Source organism: Chrysemys picta, chromosome 24, assembly GCF_011386835.1.
Source record: "Chrysemys picta bellii isolate R12L10 chromosome 24, ASM1138683v2, whole genome shotgun sequence".
NCBI classification, from domain to species: Eukaryota; Metazoa; Chordata; order Testudines; family Emydidae; genus Chrysemys; species Chrysemys picta.
This window is the reverse complement of record NC_088814.1, coordinates 9,800,334-9,819,666: the sequence shown is the minus strand read 5'-3', so window position 1 is coordinate 9,819,666 and position 19,333 is coordinate 9,800,334. Positions and strand designations below refer to the sequence as shown.

The 19,333-nt window shown below is 54.9% G+C and overlaps 1 protein-coding gene across 1 annotated transcript in view; it reads left to right on the top strand.

The window, feature by feature from the left end:
• MRC2 (mannose receptor C-type 2) overlaps positions 1-19,333 on the top strand; it is a 98,878-nt gene that overhangs the window by 38,932 nt on the left and 40,613 nt on the right. Inside the window, exons 2-9 of the mRNA XM_008175217.4 lie at positions 1,305-1,712; positions 3,183-3,356; positions 4,566-4,730; positions 6,650-6,763; positions 8,216-8,359; positions 11,200-11,388; positions 13,403-13,557; positions 14,542-14,652. Of these exons, the coding sequence (XP_008173439.2) occupies positions 1,305-1,712; positions 3,183-3,356; positions 4,566-4,730; positions 6,650-6,763; positions 8,216-8,359; positions 11,200-11,388; positions 13,403-13,557; positions 14,542-14,652 (1,460 nt within the window). The remainder of the gene's footprint in view (positions 1-1,304; positions 1,713-3,182; positions 3,357-4,565; positions 4,731-6,649; positions 6,764-8,215; positions 8,360-11,199; positions 11,389-13,402; positions 13,558-14,541; positions 14,653-19,333) is intronic.

The following is a 19,333-nucleotide window of genomic DNA, read 5'->3' as shown; positions in this document are numbered from 1 at the left end:
GGGACATCTGTTACAGGGTGCGATTGCGGCTCATGTACCTGTCTCGAAGTTTTGTTACAGGATGTTAGGCTGTGCGTGTCTGCCAGGAATCCTGGATAATGACTCAGGCAGTAGTCTGTGCTCAAACCCATACTGCTGCGATACCCAGGCTAGCTCTGGTGTACGTCTACACAAGCTGCGATCGCACCCCGTAACTGCGGTATAGATTTACTTGTTTGTGTGTGTGGTCTTGAGCAACTCACTTTCCCTCCAGTATTTTCCCCAAGGGTCAAATGATCAAAACCATTTAGGGTGGGATTAGGCGCGCCGTTCCCATTGAATCAAGCCCCTCCATCCTGCGGCCCCTTTGAAAATCACTGAAGCGTAGCGAAAAATGTACAACGTAGCCCCACCAACAAGGCATAAAAAGACCAAACCTCAAACATGACATGAGCAATAAGGAAAAGAGAAGAAAAACTAACCCCGCGTATCATGAGTCGTTTGCTTTGCTTCCCAGGGTGCTTTCCATCAGGAGGTCTGAACTCGTGAGTCGCATGGTGTGAGACCTTCCCCGAAGTACTGTGTGTGCACCAATATTTTTTTTAAACAAGGCCCCAGATGTGCATAAAAGTGATGAACACCATTTTATTTCCCACCATTTTATTTCCCCGCATAGCTATATTTTTTTCAGACTTGAACGAATTGGCTAAAGAAGACATAGACCTGGGCTGTGCTTACAGTGGTGGAGAGCTAGTTTAAAATCCATTGTTATAAGGCAACCTAGCATCCTTTTAACAGGCCAATTGAGTTTTTGGGGCCAGTTCGTGAACTCAGAGCAATCGGTGCAAGCTCAAGTTTTAATGACACTTTAATTTCCCTGTTAAAGAAATTCCTTTTTGCCAGGATCTTTGTATCTTTACTAATACCTAAAACTCACCTGCTGACATCCCGTGAAGCTTAATTATTGTTTTTCAAGCACTTGGAGATCCTTCCATGCAAGTCGGTGGGAAAAATGCACCTCCTCGTTATCTGTTAGGCGGCAGAGGCTAAGGAATAAACAGCCGTCACCCCAAGACGTGAGCGCCCTGAAAAGCAGTGTGATATGTTATGCCAGAGCAGTCCAGCTGTTGTTACTGTGTGTGTTACAGTATTCCCTGGAGGACATGCTCAGAGCAAGGCCCTATTGTGTTAGGTGCTGTACAACGCAGCAGGGGAATTGACCGGCCCTGGTAATTGTTCTCCAGGCTGGTATCGCAGCAGAGACTGCTCACGTTCACGTCAGGGCCTAATCCTTTCTCACTGGCTTTATTCTCTTTGTCTTCCAGATTCCAAGGTGTTTCTGATTTACAACAGCAGGCTGCAGGGCTGCTTGGAGACCAAGGACACCCTGGTGAAGGTCTCTAAACCCTGCAACGTCAGCGCCCCAGCCCAGCAGTGGAAATGGGTCTCCCGGAACCGACTCTTCAACCTCGGGACCATGCAGTGCCTCGGGGTCTCCTGGCAGGGCATCAACTCCACCGCAGCGGTGCAGTCCCTGGCCACCTACGAGTGCGACCGCGAGTCCGTCAACATGAGGTGGAGCTGCCGGAGCTTAGGGGAGCATCTCTCTCAGTATCTGAACGCCAAGGCAGGGAACCTCTCCCTGGCTCCTGTCGAGAGAGGAGATCAGGCACGCGGCGGGCAGTGGAGCGTCTACACCACCCATGAAGATTTGTGCTCCAGCCCCTACTCTGGTAACGCCTGGGGAGGGCTCTGTGGGTCTACATTGTCCCCATGATCTCTGGTTGTTTCCCTATTGTTCTGTGGTCATAGTAGAGCCCAGAGGCTCCTACTGAGATCAGGGTGCTGTTGTGGTAGGTTCTGTAGAGGTCTCAGTCAGCAAGAATTCAGCCATGTGCCCATTATTACTGTTTGAAATGAGGTCTTCAGTCTTATCATCATCATTATTTATTTTATTTATTTGTTTGTTAACCGAAGTTGAAGGAAACAGCCCTTGCCCCAAACAGCTAACAGCACAAGGCCCCGATCCTGCATTGATATCTGCTAGGGCCTGATCCAGTTCCCATTGAAGTCAGTGGAGAGACTCTCATTGGCTTCCTAGATTTTTAGGGCCAAAAGGGAGGATTATGATTTATTAGGGGGATTATTCATTTGTATTGTGGTAGCCTTAGGAGCCCAGTCATGGAGTAGGACCCCATTGTGCCAGGCGCTGTATATCCTGCATCGAGTCTGTCTTGTAGCCAGCACAAATGGGAATTGGATTGGGCCCTTAGCTCGCACCCCTTGTGCGATTCTATCGGCTTGAATCGACTCCACAAGGGTCTGTCCCATTACAGGATAGGGGCCAAGGAGCCCGGCTGCCTGGGAAATCCTCAGGGGGAAGAATGTATAAGGGTTTCCAAAATCATTTTTCTTTCCTCCCATAAATATATTAAACGTTTATACTAATGGGCATGGTTGGCTCCCAGGGACCTGTGCACGATACGAATGAACAGTCTGTACCGAGGCTGCAGGGGCGTTGAAATACAAGTAGCTGAATGGTCCATAGAACTTTGCAACTTTTCTTCCTAGGATCTCAAAGCACCGGCAAACAGGACCATGACGATGTTATTTAATGCACCATCCTGCTGAGACCCTTGGAAACAAATCGAAGCCTGCAGTGAAAACCTGATTAAGCCCCAGCTTCTAAGGCTATGTCTACACTAGCGACCTTACAGCTGTACCACTGGAAGGTCTCCCGGTGTAACTTACATTGGTCGGAGGGTGTTTTTTCACACCCCTGGCTGACAAAAGTTTTACCGACAAAAGTGCTAGTGTGGACACAGTCGAAGAGTCCGATTCTCCGCTGCCCTTCGTCTTGGGTCATTCCTTATGCCAGTGGGGAGTGGGTGTGAATCAGCAACCGCTTTGCACCAGGCGCAGAGCAATGGAGAGTCGGGCCGCAGGGGTTCCGAAAGCTCAAACAAACAAAGCAGGTGGGGTTGGTAGGGGGAGAATAATAAATCTAGGGCTGGCAGAGTCCGTTCTGTAGAGCTTCAGTGGGGAGAAGGGGCTGAGACCGAGTTCAGTGCTGCACCCAGTGGTCCCACTGTCCAAAGGCACGATGGTGGGCTTGGGGACTGCAATTTCCCTCGGCAGCCCTCTGTCCCCCAGGAAGGGAGGCCAAGCTAGGGGGAGGATTCTCTCACTTTTTCTCTCTGCAGAAATTTACACCATCCAAGGCAATTCCCACGGGAAGCCCTGCACCATCCCCTTCAAGTACGACAACCAGTGGTTCCACGACTGCACCAGCACGGGCCGGGAGGATGGGCATCTGTGGTGCGCCACCACGCAGGATTATGGCAAAGATGAACGATGGGGCTTCTGTCCCATTAAGAGTGAGTGGCGATTGGCCCGTCCAGAAGCTTAGCAACAAGAGGCGGGGGGGGCGGGGGGGGAGGGAGGGACTACAATCATCAATAACTGGCCTGGTACCAGGTGGGGGTGGCTGTTTGGGTGATGCCAGCCTGGCATTGCAGAGGGAAGGGTTGTGTCAGGGATGCCAGCCTGGCACTGGTGAGGGGGTGGGGGCTGCAGCTGTGTGGGGGATACCAGCCTGGCACTGGTGAGGGGGTGGGGGCTGCAGCTGTGTGAGGGATACCAGCCTGGCACTGGTGAGGGGGTGGGGGATGCCAGCCTGGCACTGGTGAGGGGGTGGGGGATACAGCTGGGTGGGGGATGCCAGCCTGGCACTGGTGAGGGGGTGGGGGATGCCAGCCTGACACTGGTGAGGGGGTGGGGGATACAGCTGGGTGGGGGATACCAGCCTGGCACTGGTGAGGGGGTGGGGGCTGCAGCTGTGTGGGGGATACCAGCCTGGCACTGGTGAGGGGGTGGGGGAGACAGCTGTGAGGGGGATGCCAGCCTGGCACTGGTGAGGGGGTGGGGGATGCCAGCCTGACACTGGTGAGGGGGTGGGGGATACAGCTGGGTGGGGGATGCCAGCCTGGCACTGGTGAGGGGGTGGGGGATACAGCTGGGTGGGGGATGCCAGCCTGGCACTGGTGAGGGGGTGGGGGATACAGCTGGGTGGGGGATGCCAGCCTGGCACTGGTGAGGGGGTGGGGGATACAGCTGGGTGGGGGATACCAGCCTGGCACTGGTGAGGGGGTGGATTCCCAGCTGGATTCTGCAACCCTTCCTCAGCCCGACTGGCCCCGAACTCTGAGAGTCCTGAGGCAGTCAGAGGGATGCCTGGCAGAGCAAGGTGCCCAGTGCGGGGCACAGGGTTAATCATGCTTTGTAACCCTGGCTCGGAGAAGGGGGTAATGGCCAGTTGTCTGCCTGCTACGCTGCATGCATTTGCCATGGTCTCGCACCTGGCCAGAGTCAGAGGCCGCCCCAGCCCTTTGGGTCTGCAGTGGTGCCATTGTGGTGTCCCAGAAAGAAAATTGCAGCCTCTGTAATGAGAAGGAAGCCTAACGGGGGCTGCACTTCGGGTCATTAGAGGCACGTGCCCACCTGCCGCTGGCTCTCCGGGGAGCTCTGCGCACGAGTCAGAGTTAACCCCTGGCTCTCCCTGCCCCACTTCCCATCAATCCCCACAGGCAACGACTGTGAGACCTTCTGGGACAAGGATCACCTGACCAACAGCTGCTACCAGTTCAACTTCCAGTCCACCCTGTCCTGGCGGGAGGCGTGGAGCAGCTGTGAGCAGCAGGGGGCCAACCTGCTGAGCATCACCGAGATCCACGAGCAGACCTACATCAACGGTGAGTCGGCACTGCCCCGCCGGGGCCGGCCCAGGAACGGAAGGGGTGCTTGGAATGGGGGGCCCTGGTTCAGGCTCCTCGGAGGGGATGTGGAGGTACCGGTTAGTGCCGGCACTTGGCCTCCAGCGCTCCTTGTAGGCGAGCTTCGCCTCAGCGAGGGCATCCCCAGCAAACGCCAGGGTTGTCTGGACAGGAGCAGCCGTAGGGCTCTCCTCTGCGCTGGCTGCCGGGCCGCTCAGCGGGGACGTCCCTGGCCTCTCAACACTACAATTGTGTCAGCACCCTCTCCTGGAACACGTCCTCGTGCGCTCACCATAGCGTCGCTGTGCACGTTCGCCTACAGCTTGCTGCAAAACGGCGCATGGCGCTGTAAGGCAAATCAGCTCGCTGTCTGCGGGGCTGGAGTAGATTTTGGTGGGTTCTCGCTGCTCTGAGTGGGGTGGTGTCCCCCAGGCCGCGCAGGTGCTGGCGGGGCGCGGGTGCCGTAGAGCGGGGTGGGAGTGGTGTGCTGGACTCTGCTGCTTTGGGAAGCCTGAATGGAAGAGGCTTTATAAACCTCCCATTGAGCTGTTGGCTAGCGCTGCCCTGGGCTCTTCAGCTCTTCTCTGAAGTCTTCCATAGAGCACTAACGTGGGCGGCGAGTGAACGCACTGTTGGGGGCGGCTAGCCCTCGCCCCTCTGCCTGAGGTGAGTTCCCGCCCTGCCCCTTCCGCCCTCCCTCCCCCACCAGAGCCCGGAGTGCACCCCTCCCGTGGCTGTCTTCCCCCACCCCACCCCCCATGCACCTCCAGCCGTGGCGCGCCAGGCGGACATCATGGACCCAGCGCCAGACGGATGGGCGGCACGGCAAGGCCCCAGCGCCCCCAGTCCCAGGCCTTGTGCGCCCCCGCCTGCCTGCCCTAGTCTCTCGGCCACAGAAGTGCGGGAAGGGAACTGGAAGCAGGCAGGAGGGGATCTGGGGGCAGAGTGTGGGCAGAGCGTGGACAGGGCCACGCCAGGCTGTTGGGGGAGGCACAGACTTCCCCTGCCTATGCTACCGTCGCCCATGCTCACTAACCTCAATATTAACCCCCTTCCGAGAGTGAGTGGGTGGGTCCTTGCAAGGGGGACCCTTTAGCGACCTGTGGGTGTGGCAGGACGCGGCTGTAGCCTGGAACTTGGCAGAGAACAGTTTCTGCAGCTGGAGAACCTGCCAAGGTGGCTATACCCGTTTGCCTAACGAGGTGTGTGGCGGCCTCTAGAGGTACATGGGTGTTTAGCAAACCACGGCAAGGTGAGGCTGGGCAGGTTCCCTGGAGGGTCTGCGTGACCCAGCGAGACGGGAGCTTGCTGCCCGGATTTAGGGATATGCCCCGTTATCCTCCTGGAGTGACTCACACCCTGTGAGCAGCGTCTGCCTGCAGCTGTGCGCGTGTCCCTCCTGCTGCAGTCCGTGTGGGGGAGGCAATGCGCACACAGCCAGTGGCAGGCTGCAGCCCTGCAGCTAATGCGTGGGCCGCAGCTGTTGTATTTCCTACGCGGGCGGGCGGCTCCGTGGAAGAGGCCGTTGGAGTCGTCAGGGCTCCGAGCAGGGAAGAAGCGCCAGTGATGTTTTTAGTGACCGGTTCTGGATTGGCCACCTGGTGAGTGGCAGAAGAGAGACACCTTGGGCAGTAGCGGGAGGGCCGGTTTCACCCACACGGTCCTCAGGCTGACAGGGGAGTTTGGTCTCTTTGTCGTCTCTGCTGCCCGCCGATGAGCAGGGCAAGCGGCCCCGGGTGCAGTGGCAGTTTGTATGCCGAGGACCCGGGGCTGGAAGGAGCCGTGTTTGGAAGTTGATGCTGGGGGCCCTGTTGTGTCCGCTAGACTAGAGATGCTTTACTGGTGAGGCCTTCCCAGAACAGGAGGTGTCTGACGCCGGCGTCCTCTCTCTGTCCCAGGGCTGCTGACAGGATACAGCTCCACCCTCTGGATCGGGCTCAATGACTTGGACATGAACGGGGGCTGGCAGTGGTCCGACAACTCGCCCCTGAAGTACCTCAACTGGGAGAGCGGTAAGTCTGGCCGAGGGGTAAAGGGTGATGCAGATGGGGAGCAGCATCCTGCAATGGGGTGAGGTCCTGGCAAACTCGCAGCAGGAGGGAGACAAAGACAGATGTAGATGCTGTCCATGGGTAGCACGGCAGAAGCGGGAGGTTCATAGAGATCCTCTGTTGTTGTGTTGTGGCAAGTCCCAGAGTCCTGCCCCAGAAGGCTGAGGAGAGATGCTCCAGGCTGCTGCAGGGTTTAACAGGCAGGCTCATTTGCTGGCGCATATGTGGTAGCAGCACTTTGCCGTCTGTGGAATTACATCACTTCTCTCTACTCTACGTGACGCATGGGGACTGAGTGGAAATGGGGACATCGGGGCCATGCCAGGCACTGGGTCTCAGGGCTGCCGGGTGCCAGGGAACCATGTGCCTGAGCCCGGAGCTGCCATGGCATTGTGTGCCACTGGACACCAGAGAAGTCTGGGCCATGTGCTGTGGTGAGACTCCATGGAACTCCATGCCACATGAAACCTGATGCTGGAGGTGAACTCCAGCAATAATTCCTGGGGTGAAATCCTGGCTCCATTGACTTCTAATCTAATCTGGGACCACAAATACTAAGATGCTTTAATTGTAATGCTGTGGTTATTGCATGGCCGGGCAGAGTTAAGGCTGCTCGGGTGCCTTAACTGTATTTCCATCTCTCACTGTGTTCGGATTTCTCTAAACATAACGTTCACTCTGGATTTCCTGGGCTCACAAGGCTTGGTTTGGGGATAATTCCAGCATCCCTGTAATGATCTTTACCCCTAAGTTACTGATACAAACTCTCAGACTAAGCTCCATCTTGATGTCCCTTTTTTTGCCATGAAATATAAAATAACGAATGGTCCTGTCTAATAGAGGCCAGCTGTCTGCTCCTGTTTCCCGCATTCCACGAGACAGGCCCTCGGGGGCATGCAATTAATTTTAAAGGCAACATCTTAAAGTCGCTCCTTCCTTTCCTCTGCCTGTAGTTAGCCTGTGGCAGGTGCTGTGGCAGGATATTATTGGGGGAGGTAGTTTAGGGGGCTGGATTTTCAATGCTGACTTCAAAGGTAGTTGTGGCTGCGCTGCACTTCAGAAAATCAGCCCCTAGTAAGTTTTAGGGAATGAGAATAGCACTTGCCAGGACTCTAGCTGTGGTTTTAGAGGCCCCAGGCGCTCATGCTTCAAGGCATAGGCTGATCACCAGCTTTAGTGGTCAGGAAGGAATTTCCCCTGCTGTATAGCATTGCTCCAAAAGCAATATTCTAGGGTATTACTCCTCTTTTTTGAAGCATCTGGCAGTGTCCGCTAGCCGGACCATACTCCTCTGCTCTGGTTTCTGTTTGAACTCCTGTGTATTCATCCAGGGGATGGGCTCTAATGCTCGTATTTTCCCTACCCTTCCTCCTCCCTTCTCACCCCCTCCCCACTCCCATCTCCTGCTTGTAGACCAGCCTGACAATCCCAGCGAAGAAAACTGCGGGGTGATCCGGACGGAGTCCTCGGGGGGCTGGCAGAACAGGGACTGCAGCATCGCCCTGCCCTATGTTTGCAAGAAGAAACCCAATGCCACCTCCGATCCGTTCACGACAGGTGAGCTGGAGAGCCTGCCCGCACTGCAGTATCCAGAGATCTCTTTTTCTTCTCCTCCACAGCTTTTCTTTTCCTTTCTTTAATAACAAAGCAACCCCCCCCCCCAAACCCTGGACGCACTCTGCACAGCTGTCAGTATTGGTTTTGTTCCTTTGTTTTAAAGGAGGAAAAAAGAAAGCGAGGGTGCTCAGCACCTCTGGGTATGAGACCCTAAGATCCTAGGCAGGGATGGGGCCTGATTCTGCACTGCCTCGCACCTCTGGTTGGGTCCGCTCTCTCCCACACTTCCCTTCCCAGGGCCGCTTACTGAGAACCCTAAGTACAGAATTGCGTCTATCACCGCGGCTTGCGTTGTTCTTCCTCTGACGAGGGATGAGCAATCGCCTCCTGCAGAGGGAACAAGAACTGCCCCAGAAGCCAGCGGGAACCTTTGCCCATCACGCAAACCAGACAGCTCTCGGAAGTTGCCAAACTGGTTTCTTCTGATTATTTCCCGCCTCTGTCCTTCTAGTTGGGAGATATTAAAATATCACATGGTTTTGCCCCCATTTGGAATCGCTCTGTGCAGCTGTCAGTGACGACCCGTGGTGCAAAGCGGTGGAGAATCCACCCCATCCCTTCGTAAGACCTTAGGGCCTGACACGAAGAGAGGCTGAACCCCCCCAGCTCCCCTTTAAGTGACTGGTGTTGGAGGGTGCTCACCGTGGGTACAGTACGTGGGAAAGCTGCCAGAATGCTAATGCGCACCATGGAAACGCAACTCATTTCCCCTCCTTCCTCCAGGCCCCTTTCATCTCCACTGCCTTCTGTCTGCAAGGTGGTGATTACACATCCCAGGTGTGTTTGGCCTCCTACCTTTCAGCCACACAAGAAGAGAACGAACTCCCCCCAGAGCGTTACAGCCTAGAAACGCTCGGTGCAATTATGAAATGGAAATCAGAAGAGGCAAAATGGGAGCTTTAATCGTATTCCAGGGGGAGGAGGGGGCATTATCGCTCTGGGTGTGACATTACTGCTGTCCAATCAGAAGGCTTCTTGGGTGTCTGGCGCTCTAAATCATTGAACAAATTCCTCTGCTTTGTAGCTGATGGTTATCTTGAGTGACTCCGTTCTCAGCTCCATGTGGGTCAGGTCTCCCAGCTGCTCAGCGCTTCAGCCTCGGCTCCGCCTTATGATGAGTTCAAAGCATTCTCCAAGCTGCTGGCCTGCCACCTGGGGCAGGCATGCTGATATGTGTGTTCTGTCACTGCTTTCCTACAGCTGGCACTCGGGCTGCTTTGTAACCAACATGAAATATATGGAACATCTAACGCCAGTATCTGACTGACAACCTTCTACCTGATAGTGCTGTGTCAGAAATAATCAACCAGCCGATGCACCAGGCTGTGTCTGGCTCTTCTCCTCACACTCAATTTTCTATGTTTTATTTATCTGGTGGGTGGGTTTTTTTCCCCCCCCTTCAGTAAATCTCTTTTTTTTTTTCTTACTAGCGTGGCCTTTCTCTTGCTGTTTCTGATGGGGCTGTCAGCATGTTGTTGTTTTATTACTATTTTAATAATTCTGTTTGAACTGTGATAGCCCCTCGGCGTCCCAGTCCTGGACCTGGACCTCAGTGCGCTAGGTGCTGTACAAACACAGAGCAACCTAAGTTATGTGACAAGGCTGATTGTGGTGGTGGCAGTTCATGCAATGTGGACATCCATCCACTGAGAACTGGATTGCAGCTCGCCATGCTCATTGCCTATAGGTAGGGCCCTACCAAATTCACGGCCGTGAAAAACGCATCACGGACCATGAAATCTGGCTATTGTAGGGGGGCCACAGTATTGCCACCCTTACTTCTGCGCTGCTTTCAGAGCTGGGTAGCCAGAGAGTGGTGGCTGCTGGCCGGGCACCCAGTGCAGAAGTAAGGGCAGTGTGGCATGGTATTGCCACTCATACTTCTCCGCTGCTGCTGGCAACAGCACTGCCTTCAGAACTGGGTTCCTGCCCGGCAGCCGCCACTGTCTGGCCGCCCAGCTCTGAAGGCAGCGCAGAAGTAAGCATGCCAATACCGCAATGCTCCCTATAATAGCCTTGCAACCCCCGCCGGACCCTCTTTTGGGTTGGGACTCCCACGGTTACAACACTGTGAAATTTAAGATTTAAATATCTCAAACCGTAAAATTCAAGATTTTTTTGTAAACGCTATGACCATGACATTTACCAAAATGGACTGTGAATTTGATAGGGCCCTACATATAGTCCAGCAAAACGCTGCCACATGGCTGTAGCTTTCAGTCGCTACTGTCCTGCAGGCTGTGAGCTGGACTGACTGATTTACACTCCCTTGGTGGGGGTAGGAAAAAGGGGTCTAAGAAGGGAGAACCTCAGTGCTCTTGTCAAACTGCAGGAAGACCCCCTGAAGCTGTTGTGAAGTCAGTTGCTGGTGTAAAGATGCCAGTTGGGAAGTGGGGCAGCCCCGGGGGAATTCATGGAGCACTCAGATTCCTCTTGGGGAGGATGGCAGTGAGGCTCACAGAGTGGGGAGGCGGGAATTGCCGAGAACGTGCTAGTTGGAGATGGAATCTGGCCCGTCGCTGGGGGAACAGTTGCCACTTCATAAGTGATCCATGCGAGTCCCCTTCCCGTCCCTCGACAGCAGAACCACAGGGCTCAGGAACTCCGGTCTGGTGTATTTCCAGACCCTCCTGCTGCTTGGGGGCTCTGCCATTCCTAACACAGACCCCGCACTCATGTGGCTGGACGCCACTGGCACCGTGGAGGAGAACGGGCTTAGAAGGGGCCGTGCGGGGAGTTAGCAACAAGGCTCCTTAGCAGTCTGCTCTGGGTCCCTGCAGACTCCTGGTCGGAGGTGAAGGTTGATTGTGAGCCTACCTGGCAGCCCTTCCAGTCCAGCTGCTACCGGCTGGTTGGCGAGAAGAAGAGCTGGCAAGACGCGAAGAAGACCTGCTTGCGTGGCGGTGGGGACCTGGTGAGCATCCACACGCTCTCCGAGCTGGAGTTTGTCACCAAACAGATCAAGCAAGGTAGGGTTAAAACAGGTCTGCACACTTGCCACCTGGGAACACGCTAGGGACCCGGGTCAGAGCTGTGGATTGGCTCTTCTGGAATGTGCGTGGCTGGGGGAGTCCATACCTTCACTGGCACATGGTTCTATGCTGCACATACATGTTCATATTGACCTTTACATGTATGCATTCACGTGGGATATCTACCAAAGGTACTTCTGGAGCCCCTATGATTAGCTCAGCCCCTCACGCTCTAATGCGTTCATCCTCCCAACACCCCAGTGAGGCAGGGCAGGGCTAATCTCCCCATTGTACAGATGGAGAACTGAGGCCCACAGAGGCTAAGTGACTTCTCCAAGGTCACACAGAGAGGCCATGCCTGGAGCAGGGATTTAAACCTGCTTTTGCTGAGTGCCCTAACTACTGGACAGTCTTTCCTCTCTGTAATATACCTTGCACCAGGAGTGGTCCCAGTGAGGCTACGAGTGGAGGAAGATACTACTTGGAGTGAGTAGAGGTATCATGATCTGGTCCATACTAGGCTCTGTTCCCAGCTCTAATGCTGGCTCGTTGTGTGGCCGTGGATAAGTCCCTCCCACCTCAGTTTTCCCATCTGAGAAATGGGGTTGGGGATACTTCTCTGACTCTGGGATTATGATGGTAGTTAATTCAATCTGTGAATGGGGTTGAGATCTGTAGATGGAAGGTGCTGTAGAAAGTATCGTCCCTGACGTCTTGTGAATCTATCAGAGACAGCACAAGAAGCGCTTAACATGTATTAAGTGCATCATTTATCTGCTGGGGCAATGGCTGACATTTGATATATTAATCTCAATCAGGAATAAAAAGGAATGGCCCCATTCTCTGAGTCAATACTGACCCAATGCCCCAGGGGGATGGCGGCGGGCACTGTGCTTCTGGTGATGGCATTGTTTCCACGAGATATAAAACTGAGGCCCTGGACCACTAGTGGTTATTAAAGATCTCCTGGCACTCTTTTAAGAATCGGGATTGCCCTGACTGATTCCAAATTGGGTCCCTGCTTAGGGAAAGCTTCCCCCAACAGTTTCAGTTAGATATAGTTTTAGTCTACACATCTTGTCCTAAATTTGCTCTGTAATAATGTTCCCATGCGCTGTTAAATAGCCACCACGTTCCATCCAAGAGGTGGCTGCTTTTCATGGAGTGCAGTGATACTATAACCTACCTCGGAGAAGCATTTGTAAAGCACTTTCAGACCGTTCCCCACAAGAACAGACACGCAGAGTATTTATTCGTTAGTAGCCAAGGCAAGGCATATCCTTTTGAAAGTACTCTTCTTGTCGAGTACAAACTGGGTCCTATGTTCCAAACCCAGGTCAATGGATGAGTTTAATCAAGAGTTTTGAATCACCATTGGCATGTCAGAATGTCCTGTTGCAGCCAAGTAACACAGGTTATGTCTACCCTGCAAATAAAGCTGTGATTGCTGCGCGGGCAGGCATACTGGTGTTAGCTTTAATCTAGCTGGCATGGGTTATGATAGCAGAGGAGACTTGGAAGTACGCACAAAGGGGCCAAAATGAAGTTTGTATGGGCAACCTGAATTCTGGCATGGCCTAACGTTTGAGTGTTTGACTTCGCTACCCTAATGTTCTTTTAATGAATTTGTCTTGCATGTAATATTGTTATCATTGGCTTGGATTGTCAACAGAGCCTAAAAGAACTTCGGATCTGGAAACTGGGCACTCAACTCCCTTGGATGTCTCAGAAAGTCTGACCATTATTATTGATCTGTAACCCCTAAGACTCCCAGTTGAGGATCAGAGCCCCATGGCGCTAGACGCTGTACAAACAGCTGACAAGGAAGCCAGTCCCTGTCCCAGGCGGCTCACAGCCAACATGGCTTGTAACTTGTGAGACGTTCCTCTCATCCATGAATGCTCAGAGAGGGGAGACTTTTCTCTTCGTGCTACTGTGCGTTAGTAGGGTGAGGTTCACCCCAGACACCAGAGCTGGACTCTGACCTGCTCTTCCCCTTTCTGCTTGGCAGATGTCGAGGAGCTCTGGATTGGCCTGAACGACCTCAAGCTGCAGATGAATTTTGAGTGGTCAGATGGGACGCCGGTGAGGTTCACGTACTGGCACCCCTTTGAGCCCAACAACTTCCGAGACAGCCTGGAGGACTGTGTGACCATCTGGGGACCGGTGAGGACTGATCACGGAGGAGGAGCGGGACAGGATGTGGGACCTTTCCTATCCAATTAGCAGGGCTGGAATGGAGTAATTGGAGCTTGGCAGAATTCAATCGATACATATTTTAAATCTCAACAGAGCTCGATGTTTATTTTTAAGTATTTGTACAGCTGCGGGAAATTACTTGGGGGTCAGACAATAATTATTTAATGACTGTAGATGCTGAGATTCAAAAAGTTAAGCTTTGTAACCATCAAAACACAAATTGTCAACCTGGCATGTCAGAGGATACATTGTAAATATCCTTACGTCAAACCCTAGTAAGTTTCCAAGCAGTGTTTTTCTTACTTTGCCTATCTGTAAATTTCAGTTATTAATCAATGGAAATCGTCTTCGGTAGGTTTGTGTGTGCTTGGTGAAATCAGCATTTACTGATGTTTACTGATCAAAATCTAATCCACTTTATACTAGCTAGATTGATGGGTGTGAGCTCTGTGCCGACAGCCCCGGAGACTGGCGCTCTCTGTGTCCATCGTACGGGTGTGGCACAGACAGCAGTGTGCCACCAATGTCCCCTAAACCTGACCACGAGGGTGGTCTCCGTGACCGACCCATTCCTTGCCTTCTCCTGCAGAGGCTGCTGACAAGGGGGCCGTTTCCGGTGGTGATTGTAATGCGTGGGCAGCCGACCCACTGAGAACCGGACCGAGTGCCACCAAACTCCTATCACACGGGCCACACAACAGCCACTTCCCTCCTAAGCTGGATTTGAACCAACCAGAGGTTCTCTGCAAGATCCGACCCTGTACCGGGGACAGATAAAGGGAAGGGGGGATCCACAATGATGGGATAATGTAGAGCAGCATGGGAAGGAAGTACGGAGTCGGTGGGACTTACCCAAGCTTGCCACTGAAAATATCCCATCTCTGGTCCTTTGAGAGCTGCATTTGCTGTGATCCACCCTTTGCCTGACCTGCTCTTTGCCATCCTCTCCAGGAAGGGAGGTGGAACGACAGCCCGTGTAACCAGACGCTGCCCTCCATCTGTAAGAAGCCCGGCCGGGTGAGCCAGCGGGGAGAGGAGGAGGAGGACCACGGCTGCAAGAAGGTGAGCGGGCTGGGGGCTGGGCTGCCGTTAGCCTTGCTGAGGTACAGGGCAGAAACTAAGGAGTGGGCCTCTACCAGCCCAAGCTCCACTGACCAGGGCTGACGCCTGAGTCCCCCAGCATCGCCTTCTCCCCCCGCCAATATTCCTCCCTAGGGGGATGCACCCCATTGTTTGAAAATCGCTGCTTTAGTGCGATTTATTTCCACTTTTAGAGCCTAAATTACTGTAACAGTCGCATGACATTTACCCACAGTGACTCTGTAGATAGGATGTAACTTCGCTTCACGGAGCCCCAGACAATTGCCATGTTTGCTACCCCCTCACGCTGGCCCTGGCTGGGGGGGGTGCTGCCAGAGGAAGGAATCCCATGTGGTACTGGAAGGACCAAGCCAAGGAGCTGTTGTTTCCTTCAGTTCAGACAGGCTCAGAACGGAGCAGGCACCCTGCTTGCCCATGTCATCCCAGAGGACCCCCGGGCTCTGGCTGTGGGGGCCTATTTGAGCAGTCCTTTGCCAATGGCGATGCGCACATACTTTGGAGGGACGGTGTCTCCATTTCTTATGACCAGGGAGGGACTTAGGAAACCCAAATGGGCCAGTGAAGGTCGGGGAAACACCAGGCCTCTCCCTTCGACCCCCGTGACCTTGGGATGCAAAAGCTAAACCCCTTGGTCATCGAGGTGAGACAAAGCTTCCTTCCTAGTCGTCCCACTGCTGCGCTGCGGGATCTGTAGGCACAGCAGTGGGGCCGTGGCCTCTCGGCTCGTTGCCCATGAGCCCTCCAGAGCCTGCAGCTTCTAGGCAGACTTCGCTAGTGAGGTGTGCACAGCTGCAGGCTACCTCCTGAGCTCCGGTGTGGGGCTCAGCTTGGCATGGAGCTTTGTTGCAGACAGCTTGACTTCCTGCCTGACTGCAGGGGAGGGGTGTCGGAGAGCTGTAACCCTGACTTGTCTCTGATGGGTCCAGCCCCAGGGACTGTCACCTGGCTGGCGGGTGGGACCAAGTACCGGAATTACAGAAGGGGGCTTTGAAGGAGAAGGTTAACGCTGAGCAAGGAGGAGTGAAGAATTGAAGAAAACCCCCTCCCCCTCCACGCTCCTAGACCCGGGGCTAGGCCTGTGGGGAGATGGTTCCTGACAGCTGTGTGCTGTCCAGCTGCATAGTGTCCAGACGTGCATCCGCCCTTGCATCAGGCCAGCTGTGCAATGCCGAGCTGCGTCTCCAGTCCAGCTGCGTGCTGGCCCGGGGCTGGTGGGACGCGGCCGTGCTGTTGATGTCTGCTGCGGAGGGGGCTCGTGGGGCTGCTTGCTGGCAGTCTTACCAGGGAAGAGGTGGAGCGCTGACATCCCAGACCCACTGCTCCCACCGAGTGGGACAAGGTGACGGGAATAGATCCTGGCTAGGGAGGAGAAGAGTGCCTCCTGCGAAAGGCGCGCACCCTCCGCTCCCATCCACGAGAGCAGCTAGCGCGAGCAGGGGGGAGCAGGTTTGAGTCCAGCCGGATAAATCCCATCTTCCACCTGTTCCCTGGTAGTGTGGTTAACGCGAGGCTGCGCCCCCCTGTTATTTTAGGGCACGTGGGCCATAGGCAGGCTTTGATTAGCCCTGTCAAAGCAAGTGACCGGCAAACCAGTGGGGGGGGGGGGGGGGGGGGCAGTAAGACATGCATCCCCGCCCTCATCCTGAAATTGGTCTGCGTTTCAAACAAAATGATTTGTCGTCCCCTCCCCAAGCCCCGGCTCCATTCACCGAAAGCCTGTTCCTCTGCCGAGGCATCTGGCCCGGCTGGGCGGCCCCAAGAGGATCGGAAAGCCAGGAGTACTGGGTTTCAAGCAGGGGAAAAGCAGCTACTCTGGGCGACTGGAAGGTGTCTTCATACACTGTGAAGGAGCCCCGATGGCATAAATAGACCCGGACATGTCAAAAGGAGAGGTGAAAAGAGGTGTCCCATCCCCGCCCTGGGATGGGATGGAGAGCAGGGGAGGAGGGATAGAGCACGCGTGGGACCAGCTGCAAAGGGAATGGAATGAGGTTCGAGTGGTTACGGTTACTCCGGAGCTCAGGGGCTTGGGGGCACCATGGCAAAGCTGCTATGCCCAAGGGAATGGGGCCACCATGAATGGGCATGCTGTCCAAAGTGCGCCCACTCTTCTGGGAAGAAACTGCACTTCCTCCTTCCCTGTGCTCTCCTGCAGCATTCACCGCTCCGCCCTGGTAGAGGCCTGATTTTCAGAAGGGCTCTCAGCTCCTGATTCTGCACCAAAATAGGCGGCCAGGTTTTCAGAACAGAAGCACCTTGCTCCGCTCAGAGGGCTCACGCGGGCTCTGTGCGTTGGGCGCACGCTTGGAAATCTGGCCCCGCTCTTCATTTGTCCTCCATTGACACCCGGGTGCTGGGAGCGTCCTCTTGGGGTGCAGTCACAGTGGGTGTGTCAGGCCGCTGCATGTGTACTTCTTCCTTCTCCACCGTTGCCCCTATGGGGTGGCAGTGTTGCCTAGTGGATAGCGCACTGGTCTGGGCTTTGGGAGACCAGGGGTCTATTCCTGGCTCTGCCACTGACCTGCTGGGTGACTTTGGGCGTGCCTCAGTTTCTCCACCTGTAATACAGGGATAATGTTACTGACCTTTATAAAGGGCAGTGAGGTCTACAGGTGAAAAGTGCTAGATGAGAGCTAGGTATAATTATATCTCACCCCCCCCCCCTCTTTCGGCACTAAGGCAGCTAACAGTGACATGGGACTCGGTACCAACTGGCTGTGGCCATCCGCCAGATCCCGTAGCATTTCCACCAGCTTCTGCTCGTCCAGTTCTAGGCCCTTTGTAAATGGGTGTCAATCCTCATTTGCTCAGGGTTTGCAGGAAGGACGGGGCTTGACTCACACTGGCCCATGAGAGCTGTCCCGGTGCACGGCTTTGACGGGGTCATGCCATGCAGACGTTTGCTCCTGCTAGAGTATGGGACTGGACAACATCACGCCCAGCCTCTCCTGCATGGAGGACTAATGAGCTGCCCTGATCCCTCTGTCGAAGCCGTGGAAGACGTTTTAACGCTGAACTGTACAGAGCTGTTGAAACGGATGCAGGGAACGCTCCTGCGCTGGCCAGGGGGATGGCCCGGATGTGGCCTGGTAGGGCTGTGAGTTCCGTGCTTCCTGATCGGCTGGTTGGCTGGCACGGAAAGATGCTCCAGCGCTATTCGAGGCTGACTTCAGAGCAGCCCCTCCAGTTGGGGCCGTGCCCGGGCTATGAGCCCTGCCGCTGCTGGGGGCAGTCGAGGCTGCAGGACGCGGTTCCCTGCGGGGGGGTGGGGGGGGGCTCAGAATGGCTCGATGGGCCAGAATCTGGTAATGACATCTGCAGGTTTGGGCTCCTTCCTGCTTGCCCATCATTGTGTTTGAGCCGTGTGCGCTGAGGCTGCTGCAGCTCTGTGTGTGTGTGTGTGTGTGTGTGTGTGTGTGTGTGTGTGTGCGCAAATGGGCTGATGAAATCGCCGCTTAATATAAAAAACCCTGCACAGAGGATTAAAAGCAGCTGCCAGGGCAGCATTTGTTCTAGAGCAATTAGCCGCCTCGGGCCTTCTTCACGCTGCTGCGGCAGCTGCCTCCCCTGTGTCTTTCCGGTCGCTCCGCTCTCTTCTCGCCACCTTCCCCTCCAGCCCACGCGCCTTGGCAGGCCGTGCGGCAGAGCGGGAACTCCCAGAGTCTGCCAGACATCAGGAGGGACACGCTAATCCCTCCAGCATGGCTCGGCTGGGCTGCCTGCCCGTGGGGAAGGAGCTGGCCCCTTGATGCGCTGAGATCCTGGTGGGATTAGGGAGGCAGGCAGCAGATGAGGAGTTGAGGCTTTGGCAAGTCAGGCTGCTGGCTTGCAAGCAGACAGAAGGGGTGTGGTGCGTGGGGGGAGGGGAATTGCATTGCAGCGCTGCCAGATTCCTTCAGCCAGAATTGGAAACTGAAGCGTCTCCACCGTGGGGTCATTTTGTCTGTGGCCGGCAGGTCCCTCATGCTGCAGGGTGGCTGTCTGGCCGGGGGCGCTGCAGGCAGCCCAGGGTGGGGGCCGGAGGTGAACTGCCCTGCACTGAAGGGGTCGTGCCGAGGTTGAACGTTTCTTTTTCCAGACCCCCTGTGTTGTCCATACGTCCTCACCCAGTTACTGTGGTGCTGCCTCCTGATGCAAGGACCCCGACCTGATCTCTCTTGGTTTTGTGTTCTGGGCTCTTTGCACAAGGGCCTGCCCTGAGTGACTTTCCATCTAAGAACCAACTGTCCCCACAGGGGACCTCGACACTGTCCTGCACCCCAGAGAAGCTTCCTCCTGCCTGCCCTCTTTGTCAGTGCTTGTGTGTGAGACACAAGGTCTCCCTGGGCTCTGTTCCTGGCTCTGCCGTGGCCGCGCTGTGTAGCCGTGGCCAAGTTACTCTCTGCCTCAGTTTCTCCATCTTGTAAAATGAGGACAGTACTCCCCTGATGCCCGTGAAGGCTGTGAAGCTCCTTCCATTACTGTTTGTAAGGTGCTTTGCCATACTTGGGAAAAAGAGGCTAGAGCCGGTCACAGGTGGTTATTCGTGAGTTTCACCCAAGTCTTGAAAACCCCCAGATGATTAAGCCTTATGCAAATGACAGTAAGGCACAGGTGGTCTGAAATTCTGTAGTATCCTTCATCCTAAAGGAACCCAAACTGC